The sequence below is a fragment of the Pseudopodoces humilis genome, chromosome 2 (assembly GCF_049639895.1).
Source record: "Pseudopodoces humilis isolate 2021_Gansu_Grassland_sample_001 chromosome 2, ASM4963989v1, whole genome shotgun sequence".
Classification (NCBI taxonomy): Eukaryota; Metazoa; Chordata; class Aves; order Passeriformes; family Paridae; genus Pseudopodoces; species Pseudopodoces humilis.
This window is the reverse complement of record NC_142201.1, coordinates 38,376,787-38,389,586: the sequence shown is the minus strand read 5'-3', so window position 1 is coordinate 38,389,586 and position 12,800 is coordinate 38,376,787. Positions and strand designations below refer to the sequence as shown.

General features: G+C 36.2%; 1 protein-coding gene across 2 annotated transcripts in view; it reads left to right on the top strand.

Annotated features, from left to right (window-relative positions):
- Positions 1 to 12,800, top strand: part of PCCA (propionyl-CoA carboxylase subunit alpha) — a 274,540-nt gene that overhangs the window by 77,651 nt on the left and 184,089 nt on the right. The window contains exons 8-9 of one of the 2 annotated variants that reach the window (XM_005516806.3): positions 5,644 to 5,680; positions 11,565 to 11,643. The exons of the other annotated variant lie outside the window; for it this stretch is intronic. Of the exons in view, the coding sequence (XP_005516863.2) occupies positions 5,644 to 5,680; positions 11,565 to 11,643 (116 nt within the window). The remainder of the gene's footprint in view (positions 1 to 5,643; positions 5,681 to 11,564; positions 11,644 to 12,800) is intronic. 2 annotated transcript variants of the gene reach the window in all.

Sequence of the window (12,800 nt, the reverse complement as noted above, 5' to 3'; positions counted from 1 at the left end):
AAACCTGACTAAAAGTGAAAGGTAAATACAGTACAAAGGGGCTAAGCCTCCACAAAATTACCTTGTCCAGTGAGGTTGCCTGGAGAATTTGGCTAGTAAGAGAGAATGATAAAATCACAAAATAGCTGAGGTCAGAATGCCCAAGAGAATTTTTCAGTACTTGTGATGGAAATGCATGATACTTGTATATCTGATAGCAGGATAACGCTGCAACAGGTAAAAGTGAAAAGACTTCTCCGTATGTGTATTGGTCTGGCATTCTGGCCATGCTGAAGTCTGGGACTGGCAAATTGGCAAATTTCAGGTTTTTGCTGCATGTTTAGCAGTCCCCTGTGTATGTGGTCTTTTAGCACTTGTACGACTTAACAGCAGTAAAGCTGTTGTGCATAACATTCTCTGTCTGATCTCCTCTGTGTTCTTCTAGGAATCCTGAAAATAACTTCCAGAAAAGCATCTAGCTAGGAGATAGCTTTGAATTAATCATTTGAACACTACAAAATACTCCCTAATGCAGAATTAAGTAGTCAAAATGCTGGTTTTCTTATTGTATCAAGTTAAAACTTATGTAAGGGTCTGTTATTCTGCTTATAAAAAAACCCACACATGATGAAGTAGGGTAACGGTTAATGAACAGGTAGTCCTATAACCAGTGCAGCTGAGCTGCTTGCTTGCATGCATGTGTTTCACAGACCTTCAGTTCACTGTTTTTGATGATTACTTGAAGTTCCTGACACGAAAACTAAAGTGATGTGGTTGGCAATGGGCTATATGCAACAATACCCTTAAAACCAAATGAACTGGAATGTAGGACTGAGTTGACAACTCCAGTCCTCTGCTATTGAAAGGAACTCTGTAGTAGTTGCTTAATCCCAAGGTGTCCACATCATACCAGTTTCACGTACCTCAGCCCTGCACGAGTTCTGATTATCTGAAGAAGGTTGATGAAAAAGAGTACATATCTTAAAAAAATACCCAAACCTTATTTGGTGCCCACCAAATAAGCAAATGCCAAGTTCACAGATATTGCCAGCATTGTCGTCTCCATCAAGAAGTGGAGTTGCAAATTTTAGGCTAACCAGTGCTTTGATTACCAATTATAGGAAATAAAGCTGCTGATAATTGGTAGTGTCATACTTGCTATAGATCTAAATATGTGCCTGTGTTTGTTCTTTGATTTCCTTCCTGTGACAATGTCCTTTGCTCAAATGAATACCCAAATAATTAGGTCATACAGGATGCCTGATCTTTGGTTAGAGCATGATATATTATTTTGCAAATTCAGACTAAGGAGGAACAAAGCTGCATGATACCACCTCTAATCAGAACAGTAACACACAAGGAACTGGATGCTGTTTAGGATTTCTGCCATTTTGTGGGAGACCTACTTTAGTCAGTTTTGAAGCTTTCAAAGTCTTTGAGGGCTCCTTTTCCTGAGAAATAAAAATTTTAGAAGTCTTAGGAAGGACTTAAGTGTCTGCTTGATTCTTAAGGTGATTAGAGGTTGCTTCAACTTTAAAGTGGAGTTTACTAAAGCTGGAGGAAAACTGCCTTCATGCCTCTGACAGTGCTAGATATTAAGACAGATCTGTTGCATGTATTTTTTGTGGATGAATAGTTGAAGCAAACAGAGTAACAACTTCTAGTGCTTCATTATTCATCTCAGGACTGCACTGAAAATCTTTGTTAATAGAAGGGTTGTTTTTATCTTTGTTAAATAGTGCTGCAGATACTTAGGTCCTTCATGAATAAAGGATATTTTTCCTCTGTTGTGTTGCTTAGCACTTACACATAGAAGACACTGTAGTTGCTAAGGTTTTGTAATATCTTGGAGAAGTTGCATGCAGAAAAATTCCCTGTGAGTCAAAATTAAATTAGAAATTTAAAAGAAGGAAGCCCTTCAACAGTATACTTAAAGCTGGAAGGACTGAAGAAGAGGGTGCTTGGCATAAGAGACACAACTAATTGTTCTTGTAGTTGGCAAATGCTCTAGCAAATATGAAACTGAGAGTGGAAAGATGTAGAATGGAGAGGGCAGTTTGACAAAGAGTAATTTTCTTCTCATCCCTTGTTCAGTTTCTCGGTTGGGGCAAGGGTTATCCAGTTTGAGCATGTAAGGAACCGGAGTCTTGTGCTGTCAGCTAGAGAGCTAACAAAAGCATTCAATGGTAATTAATTTCAAAATGTGTAACTACAATTAGTTATAAAATCCGTTTGGGAGAAGTAGTGGTAAATGGTTTTAATCAAAAGTATTAGCATTAGTCCATGTGAGCAGTGGCTATACTAAAGTTAGGGCTGAGGTGATGTATTGACTGTAAACAACTAAAGGGCGTAAGAGACTATAAAGTGGAGGCTGAGTAATGAGCATAAGAACATGCTGTGGTGAAAAACTGGCAAAGGAATGGCAAGGGAAGAATGATTTTTGTATTGTTTCACCGTATACAGTCAGTTTGGTTTTATGGCTGGTAGAACACAGCTGGATGTAGACACAGAAGAATAGTGTCTACTTAGTTTCAGTGATGTCAGTAAACACATTAGAGATCTTCAGCAAGGCTCTTAATTTACTGTAGTTAAGTTTTGGGTACCTGTTCTAGCTGAATTTTTGCATTGGGATATTGACATTAGGATTGCATGATCATTATTTATAGTTGGAGATGTCATTAAGAGGCTGGATATGAACTGGAGGGTCTCTAAGGCTAACACCCTCAGCCATGAAAACCATTATGCAGTTCTTCATAATTAATATAATGTTTCACAGTTCTAGGAGTCACTTAACCAGCTTTATCCTGGCATTCCCCTACATGGAGACAGTTTCGTTTTTCTGTCTCCACCTGCTGGTACCAGGTTGAGAGGTATGTGCATGAAAGTAGGAGGTTAGGAATTCTTATGCTAAAGGAGTATTTTTATGTCTCTTTAACTTAATGGAATCACCTATTTGTGAAAACACTATGACATAATTTTATAACTCTTAGGATTTTTATTAACCTCTACCATTACTTGAACATTTTTATTTGTACAATAAAAGGTGGTGCTAAAATTATATATTTCTTTACAGTCTCCAGTTTATTTTGGGAAAATAGTAGTGTAGGTAATGTGCTTTTGGAGGAAACAGCAGTAAATCATTGAGGACTTACGCTTTTAAAAAATAATTTAAAGTGTTTTTAGTACCAGTGTGGTTTTGTATATTTTGTACATATGGACATGTGTGTTAGGCAGTATTACAGCATTCAGTTTCATGCTCCTTTTGTGCAAATAGTCATAAGTTTTATGTACCAAAAAGCTAAAATAACTGTCCAGACTTTTTCTGATGACTCAGACTGCTTCTGTATTTATATAATCAGCAAGTGAAATTCATGATATTTTAAACATACATTCAACATACCTTCTTATGGCAAAAGATCAAAAGACTTACCACAGATTGCAATGCGTCATTTTTTTTATTATTAATTCTACTCTTTAAATCATAGCATGTTTTTGTTTTCTGGTTCAGAAATGCTCTTTGAAAGCGAAAATTTGAGTATGCGTGGATTTTAATTTTTTTTTCTTGTATCTTAAAGTTTGGGTTCTAATATGTTAGAACTGTAAAAGAAACAGATGTTGAAACAGTGTAAATTAATAACTGTGCTGGGCAGATGACAGAGTCTTTTCAAACCAGAACTCAGACAATTAGTGCCGCTGATACCAATCTGCTTGTTACTTAAAGTTGTTGTATGCATGTGTAAAAATACAGTGGCAGTGAAAAGTTCCCCTGTAATGATTTGCAGCTTGTCTTCCTGTGGACTACAGTGTATCAGTTAGCCACTTGTTTGCAGGTAACTAAGTGAAAAAAGATTACCCTGTTTGCTTCCCCCCCCTTAATTCTGTTTTGCAAATATATGGGGGAATTTGCAAGAGAAAAGAAATGTAAAAGTTTCCTTCTCAGCTATAATCGAGGCTCTTTATCAGTCATCACTCTTCCTGCATTTTGTTCAAGAGGCTCTAATTGTCTGCATTTGGCAGGTTTAACACTTCCTGACAGAGAGGCTATTAAGGGGAAGTATTCTCGCATAACTGTCACAGGCAGGAACAAAGAACCTTCAAACTCAATGTGTGGAAACCACTAACATTCTTAAATGACCCTTTTCATGCATTTTATCCCTTTAAGCTAAAATTTGGCGGGTGCAGGGTCATGGAGAGCAGCAAGGTGTAATAAAATAGTAAACTCTTGAGTTTTGTTTTTTTTTTTGCGGGGGGGGGGGGGGCGTGTGAGGGGCATTTTTTTTTTTTTGCTAGATTTATCTCTTGAGTTAAAAACAATTGTTATTTGGAAAAATCTCATTAACAGATGTGACTGGAGTAAAAAGACTTAAAACTGATGTTGCTTTCAGGACTGCTTTGAACTTAACAAGCACCGATTTGTGGAGCAGACTAGCTAATGAAAGGAAATTAAATTTTCTGACAACTTCCCCTGCCAGCCCCCTTATTCTTCATGGGGCTGTTACTAGGTACTGAAGACTTTTAAAGAGGATTTTGTTTTATTATCGGACATAAATGAACCAGGTATGAACATTTCTTATGTATTTTTTTTAAAGTTCTGACCTGGGTGCTTTTAAAATGGATTGCCTTGAAAGCTTTAAAAATATCAGGTTTCAGTTTAATGTTCATAAGTCAGCCCCCATAGTTTCAGACACACTTAGCAGCTGGTGATTTCCAGACATTACTGCCTTCTATACAAATTTTTTAATGTATGTCATAGGATAGTATAAATATTAGCAAATTTGAATGGAATTTTCAAACTTAACCCATACCACTGTAATTCAACCCTTTTTCTTTCTGATTTTGTATAATGGAAATATACTGTTATCAGTTGAAATGACCAGAATCAACTACTGCAGGAGAATTGATTTGGTTATTGAAATGTAACTCATTCAGGTATTCTGGTTTTTATTCTGAGTTTTCCAGGACTTTTTTCTGTACCAGGCTACAGTAGTATGAGACAGCTGAAGCAATAGGTGGTATCAACAAAAGGATTTCTAAAGTTGACTTATGCAACTCTTAAATGAAAACAATTACGGGAATCTTCTTCTTTCAAATACAGTTTAAATTTTTAAGGTTTATTTTGTCTTCAGAATGAAGAACTTCCAAAACTGAAGCGCTTGTTCTTTCATGAGTAAACAAAACCCATTTGTCTTTGAAGAAGTTCTACAAGGTTTTTTTTCCTGAACTTGAATTACTCCCAAACAATAGAGAATCAACTCCCCCTACTGACAGCAACCAGGAAAACACAATGAATACCTGTGAGGACAGAAACAAGCTGGTAGTGGACAAACTTTAACGATCTGATTTATGGTCCATTATTGATTGTAAACTTCTAAATTCAAGCATTAAATTCTTACAACTGCAGAAAATAATTTTGCGATCCTGGTTGTGTTTCCTGTCAGCTGATTCCTCGTTGCTTTGAGTTTCTCAGTGCACTAATGATGAGGTAGAATTTACATTCCACTTATGGTATTAATTTTGCATTCCTCTGGCTGAAAAGGGTCAGAAGGTTGTAAAATCAAACATTAAATGAATCGGAGGAGACAGTAGTGCAATATATGACTGCCCTCAGGACACAGTGCAATGGCTGATGGGATTAATGTTGGGTCTCATTTCCTGCTTTTACAGGATGCAGATGAAGCTGTCAGAATTGCAAGGGAAATTGGTAAGTTCTTAAATTAGCTATGGTGGGATTTGTGTGCCTCTCAGCAGACATGGTTGACTAAATTGAATGTGTAATAAGTAATCCCTATAGAACAAATAATGTTTTAATAGTTTAAGTTCCCTATTGCCCATAGGGCTGGAGGAATCTAGGCATTAATGCCCTGTCTCTTAAATCCTCACATTTGAGCTTTTCAAACTGGACTTTACAGAACAAGTGCAGCTATGATTTGTGGGATAAATGTAATATGCAGTAATGAGTACCTCCCTAAAGGAGTTAACTAAAAGTATATCTGCAATTGGACATGATAGTCAGAAGTTAGGCATGGTACACTTCCCTTTATATGACACTGACACCAGTGATGTTATGATCTCCATTCTTCATTGCTGTGTGGACTACAGCTTACTTGAATATAATCCAAAGCACCAGCATTCTGTGCCTACTGGAATAAAATCACTATTCATCTTCTGAATATATTACAGAATGGTGAAAAGCGCAACCAGCAAATGAGTCTGCGACTCATTTTGATGAAGGTTAAGTGTATTATGTTTTTAATGAGTTTTGGCTTTTATTTACTGAAGCTTGATATTAGTGAAAGTACTAAACCATATGCTTGAAATTACACATGTTTTTAAATGCTTTCTAGAAGAAGACTCTAATGCAGTAAGATATCTTATTTTTCTTGTGATTTTTCTTTAATTTTCCCTTTGAGACTGCAACCATGAGAAACTATTTAGGTTTATCACAGGTAGATAAACAGCTTTTCACCTGTGACAAGAGCTATTGCTGTGCCTTTATGTGCCTGAAAGAAAGTGAGAGTTGCACTGCCACAGGTGTAACTTCTAAGCAGTGTAAGATCTTTCTGCTTTCAGTTTAAGTTGGGGCTTTTACCCTGCACTGGTTAACTGCCCTGAAACCCCTCCTAGGCTTCCCTGACTTTTAAGGCTGACATAATTGAAGTCAGTCTTTCTGAGTCAGCTTTGTGTCCTGGTTGTTAAATCCAGTGATAACTGATCACTGTCATGGGAGCATTGCCAAAAGAAAGAGTTTATTAACTAAACGGGGACATTCAGAAGAGAACGATAAATAAGATTTGGTTTACTCCTGCATAAAGACATAGTAATGTGACTTTATTTCAGTTCACTTTCTCTTCAAAAATCTTTCTCATGCTTGTGTTTTAAAGATTTCCTGCAAGTATTTTTTGAACAGTTTGATGAATGTAAGTCAGAAGGCATGCAGTGACTTTCTAGACATCCTTTAAAATACATTCTTTTTAAATTTTCTTCTGAGTTCTTCTGGTGTTCTGTTGACTGGTTCCTGTCTTTGATATCAGTAGCACTTTGGAGGTCATTATATCAAGGCAGTCTTAAATCTGTGATAATAAAGTCAATTACAGACAGCTGGGTGGTGCTTTTAGATGGAAAATTCTTAAACTGTTTTGATACAACAAGGATTTGTACTATGATGCCATGTAGTGAAAGAAAAACGTCCCTTCTAGTTTTTTCCCCACCCATGTTTTGACAAGTTGATAAGTTTGGTTAAACTTCTGTCTAATTGTAACCACTGACCAGACAAAAACATAGTGATTTTAATTTCAAAGGATCTAAGGTAGAATGAAATTATTGTCTTCTAACATTATATATATAATATATAAGCATATTTTTATATATTATATCTATAAACACATTATATAATATATATATATATATAATGTGTTTGTCCTTGCATATAAAGCACTGTATATGCAGTGGAATACTTTCTAATTGTTTCTAATTTCACTAAACTAGAGTTTCAGTCTTCTAAGAAAGCTTAAATAATTCTTAAAAAAATAACCATGGGTTAGCACTTAAAACAGTAAAAATGTGTGTGATGCTCTCTTGCTGCCTGTGTTTTTTTTCTGTTTCTCCCTTCTGTGTTTTGGCCAAAGATTCAGTTGTAGTAGGCAAGGCAACTCAGGGTTGAGAACACAGCCCTTACGTATTTCAGTGATTATTATCTATGGATACACATTTTCTATAGGTGTGCGAGTGAAATCTTTTTGCCCCTGATTTGAGATGTTTTCCTGCGTTGTATAGAGAGAATGTGACAGGAAAACTAGGCTAAATCGGAAATTGGAAGAAGTTCAGCCACAAATTGCTGTATTGGCTCCTTTCTACTGTCTCTCTATTTGTTGGTGTGGGCTGTTGTGCTCTTCTGATCCTTTCTGTAGTGCTTAATTACATTGGCCCTTTTCCCATGCTGCTTTTAGGTCTGTTTGTAGAATTGTACATGAAGAACAGTTGGATTCTTAATTCTGAAGCATCGATGAAACTCCAGAAAGTTTGACTCCTCTAATTGAAAGGACTGAACAGCTATGAAGTGCAGCTAGTTAAAACTAAATGAAAATCTGTACAAAACTGGAGATGAACAAGATGTTTTCTTGTCATGTTTCATTTGACATGGGATTAGTTAGTGCTAGGATTTAATAATGGATATTGAAAAGAATCTTGTATTGCCACATGCAGTATTGCTCAAACTGGTATTGCACAGTGTGTACTGTGGTCTACTATCTGCAACTTGATAAAAATGTGTAAATGACATCTAAAAACCATGGTGGCAAAGGGTGGGAGCTAACAGCTGTGGGACATCAGAAGTTTGTTTACTCCTTTTATCATTCAGATTCTCAGAACAGTAACTGTCCTGGAAACAAAGCAGTCCTAACTTATGAGTACCTATTTAGCAGCAGAAGCAGGTGCAGTGATCTTCAAGTCCGACTGCTTTTTGCTTTCTTGCCTCCTAAGATCTTTAGACCCATCCTTAAGAGACATCACAAGAATGGAAAACTATAAAACAAGAGTAGGTTGTAATTTCACATGCAATTTTAATTTCACGTAAATTGGCATCTAATTTGAGGGAAGGATTGAAAACCTAGCACCTACTCAAGAATGTGTCTGCTTTGTGAGTCCTTTCATTGCTGTTGTTGTGGGTACTTACAAATGATAGAAATTGTTTGCATGCCTCTCCTTTCCCACAACTAATCCAACCAATCCATCCAAACATCCTTTAGGAATTCTGGTTGCTGCTGAATAGTACAAAACTGGAGAGTGTTGAATAATGAATTCTGACCCCAGTATCCTATACCCAATATGTATGCAAAACTTAAATTTTACAAGGTCTTCCTTTCAGTCTTTGGTACTGGCTAAAGTGCTGCTCTAAAGCTTAGTTCAGTGCCCCCAAAAGTAAGGGGTGTGTAACCTCATATTTGAGCAAAAGCTCAAGTACCCTGATTTTCAGGGGACTGGCTAATTTACATGCTAACATGTAGAAGTTTGTTGTAATTTTTCCTTCTTAACCAGAAAAGCTTTATGTATTTTTTCAAAACAGGCCTTACTTTATTTTCTTAAAAATCATTTTATTTTTACTTATCTAGTGGCTCTTGGGAGTCTTCAACCTCTTTGCCTATGAGCATGGCTGACATATAATCACTGTATATAAAAAAGGCAGGGAGGGAGTGGAAGCGAAGCGATTCACTTGATGAATGATACTAGTAACCCCCTATACTCTGATAATTTAACTATGTGAGTTGTGATCTATGAAATACATTTTGAAGCATACAGAGACTTACCAAGGCTCATTTTCAACGTGCCTGTTTTGCTTTGTAAACTGAAGAACAGTAAATTAGGAGTAGATTCTGCTTACAGAATTAAAATCAGCAAACCATTCAAGAGGCTGATATTGTTAGACTGAAATTGGTAGCATAATTAATGGTGATTTTTTCAAGTACATGTAACATTGAATAAAATAGATTAAGTGATAGAAACTGCCTTAGTGCATTTGCCATAATAAGGCTTAAAACAATGCTTGTTTCAAAATTTCACTCTTGCAGCTTTTTGGGTTGGACAGGGTCTCCAGATGTTGATAGTATTGCCAGAGATTTGCTAGTGTTCTCCAGTAAAATCTCATTTCTTGCATGGAAGTTATTAGAAGATGTGCTTTTAGCTTACCATTTTAAGATACCCAGTGAGTTGTGTAGGAGCCTGGCAGCTGCCAGGGGTCTGGAGATGCAGCTACAACATCAGTAAATTGTAGGTATTTCATATACTTAATTTCATGAAAATTGGTTGAACTTCACTGTTGCTGCATGTAATCTAGAGTTATTTTGCCTTTACCCTTTAATCTCTGGGATTGTAGAGGCCTGGATCAAACTCATTGTTACTCTGTGGTTTATCTTGTACCCTTCTATGGGCAATATCAGATATTTCATAAGAAAAATCTAAGAAAGACTCTACAAAGGTTATTTGCATGGCTCTGTTTGGTCTTAAACTTAAATGTTGTAACAAGAGACTACTTTAGACTCCAAGGCATGGAGATTTATAGCCTTTTGGTAATCCATGCCTATAGGAGTTTGGTTTGTGCTCTACATATGCTTAACTGTTACCTCTCTATAGCTTTCAGCCATGTGAATGCTTTACAGCCTGGGGTTTCACAGTGTAATAATGTGTTAAGTTGGAACTATTTTATTGTTTTTTTTCTTCCCCTGTTTCTTTGTTAATTTAATGCTCTCTCGTACTGTTGCTGCTTTTCTGCCTTCCAATCAACACTACTGTTTCTTATGCTTGTCCCATGCCTTTTTTCGGGTATCTCTTTCAGATTTTTTAAGAAAACAAAGATTTTACATATCTTGCTGGTTTTAATTATCTTCTCCTGAGCCTCCTTTCAGTTAGATCACTCTGAGGAGGAGGTGGGAATATTGTATTGCTGTCACTTGACAGAGCAAGAGTAGATCTACATTCCAGAAAGAAACTGTAAATATCAGTAATATATATGGCAGTAGACTGGACCACTTCTAGGAACCATATTCAAAAGTCTCTATCTGCCCCCAGATCAAAGCCTTTCATAGAATATATCTTCAGTTCTCAAGGACTGATAGACTCTTCTTGGCAGATGATATAATCTGGTCTCATATTAGCCTAAGGTTGTGATTTTCATTAAACATACTGGAGACCTAAGGCATGAAAAATTTTCTGCTATCCTAGAAATATCAAAAGGATTTTAATCAGATCCTCGATTTTTAGTTTTCTGCATGTTTGTGTAGAGAAAAGTGAAGTTCTCTGGTATGATGAAATTGTTTTAGAAAGTTGCTTTGAATTGAAATTACTTGTATTAAAAGAAAAGCAATTATTACTAAGTCTGTATTTAAACTGTGTACTTTGTTATTGTAATTTTCTAGCTTTCAGGAAACAAAGGTCCTGCCTCATATCCATATTACAGTATCTTGTTCTATGAATAAGATATTGCCTGTTTTATACAATGCTGGCAGATTTGTACTCCTTGGTTTTTCTTACTATATGTCAGTTTGAGGAGAATACATTTTTGTTGTAAACAAAAATAATCTGTTTTCTGATACTATTACATAATATCTAAGCAGCACAACTCTCGAGCTGCTCTGTTATTTAAAATGCGCTGCACTAGAAGTATTGATAGGATGCATATTTGTTTACTCAATCTTTAGACTTAATTTATGAAGACCTACTCATTTTTTCTGTTAATTAAAAAAAATATTATTTAAGCAGCAGCAAAGGAACAAAAATTGTTCCAAAAGAAATGTAAGTTTAAAAAGGTCAAATGTCTTCTTCATAAATCACTTCATTATTTGGGAATAATTCATTCAGGTTTTTTTTTTGGTATAAATGAATTGGAGAAGACAGCCTTTCTTGCCTGTAGAAATTACTGCACTGACAGCTAAGTTTTGAAAAGAAAAATTTCTCTTCTGTTCTCCCTGCAAACAAAGTGTTTTAATAAACGAAGTTATTGTCTACTGGCTTTATTGGACATGTGGTCAGTTGTCATGTTCCTCTGACCAACTGAACAAAGTTTGAACTTCTGTCTAATTGTTCCCCGCTGTTAGGCTACCCTGTCATGATCAAGGCCTCAGCAGGTGGTGGTGGGAAAGGCATGAGAATCGCTTGGGATGATGAAGAGACCAGGTGAGATGCTGTCCAAAAGCTTGCCTTGATGAATGCTGCAGTTACTGAAGTCCCATTAAACTGTTGTGAGCTGACAGTTGAGCAGATATGAAATGTAAGACAGAAATTGGATATTATTTGGTTTTCTTACTTTAGCATAGTGAGAAATAAACTTTGGAAGTTTGCATGTGCCTACTTCTAATGAATTATCGCATAAACCTTAAAAACCATCATCCATTAATTTGAGTAAAAACCCCAACATTTACAACAGCTGTTAGTCCAATGTTAGATTGTAAACAACATTTTGCTGTTTGCCTTTCAGAATGCTGATTTATTAATTCTGTGTTAGGTAGAATATTTATTGGCCCTGATTCACAAACAGTAATACGTGCCATTAGTTCTGTTAAAGTTGATGAGACTGATAATTCATATGTGGAAACACATACGGCGTTACCAGAATGTGCTCTAATTGCATACTTCTGTGTTTAAAGCATTCGTATCGGCAAACTATTGTACTTTTGCCTGTTTTGAAACATGTGTTTCAACACACAGATGTTTTCATGTCTCTTACTGGTTGTCTGAATCTTGAACATTTCATGGTACTTTGTTGTTGACTTGTAATTTTACAGTCCATTCTTTCTCTGCTGATGTTCTGGCAGCAAGGAGCCTGATTTCAGCTCCGTGTGCTGCTGATCTGACAGAAAACGTATTTTCTGATTTTTCCAAACTTGTAACGAAAAGCCTGTTTGATCCAAAAGAACCTGAATGTTTTCCTTCCTGCACGGAGGGAGCAGCACATGTGCTGAAGTCAAATCAAAGTACAGCTGAAATTTTGGCTAGTTTAATTTAGACACCTGCAAGACTTCCCTGTCATTTTTCTGTCCCCTATTAAATTTTTGTTTGTCAAAACCTAAAAGTTGGGTGAAAGAACAATGAATGTCTAGCAGTTAAATTCAAGATTTAAAGGAAACATGGTGGGTTTATTTGTACCTTGCTCTGTCTAGTCCATTTGTATCCAAATCAAAATAGGAAAATTCTTTATTAAAGGGATATTTTGTTGCTATTGCTTTAGAATCCAAACTTACTACCTTGATTTTGTTCAGGCAGCAGTTCCATCTGTTGGACTTCAAAGAAAGGTGTTCATTTCTTGTTTATTTCAGAAAGGAGTGAAGGAGCTT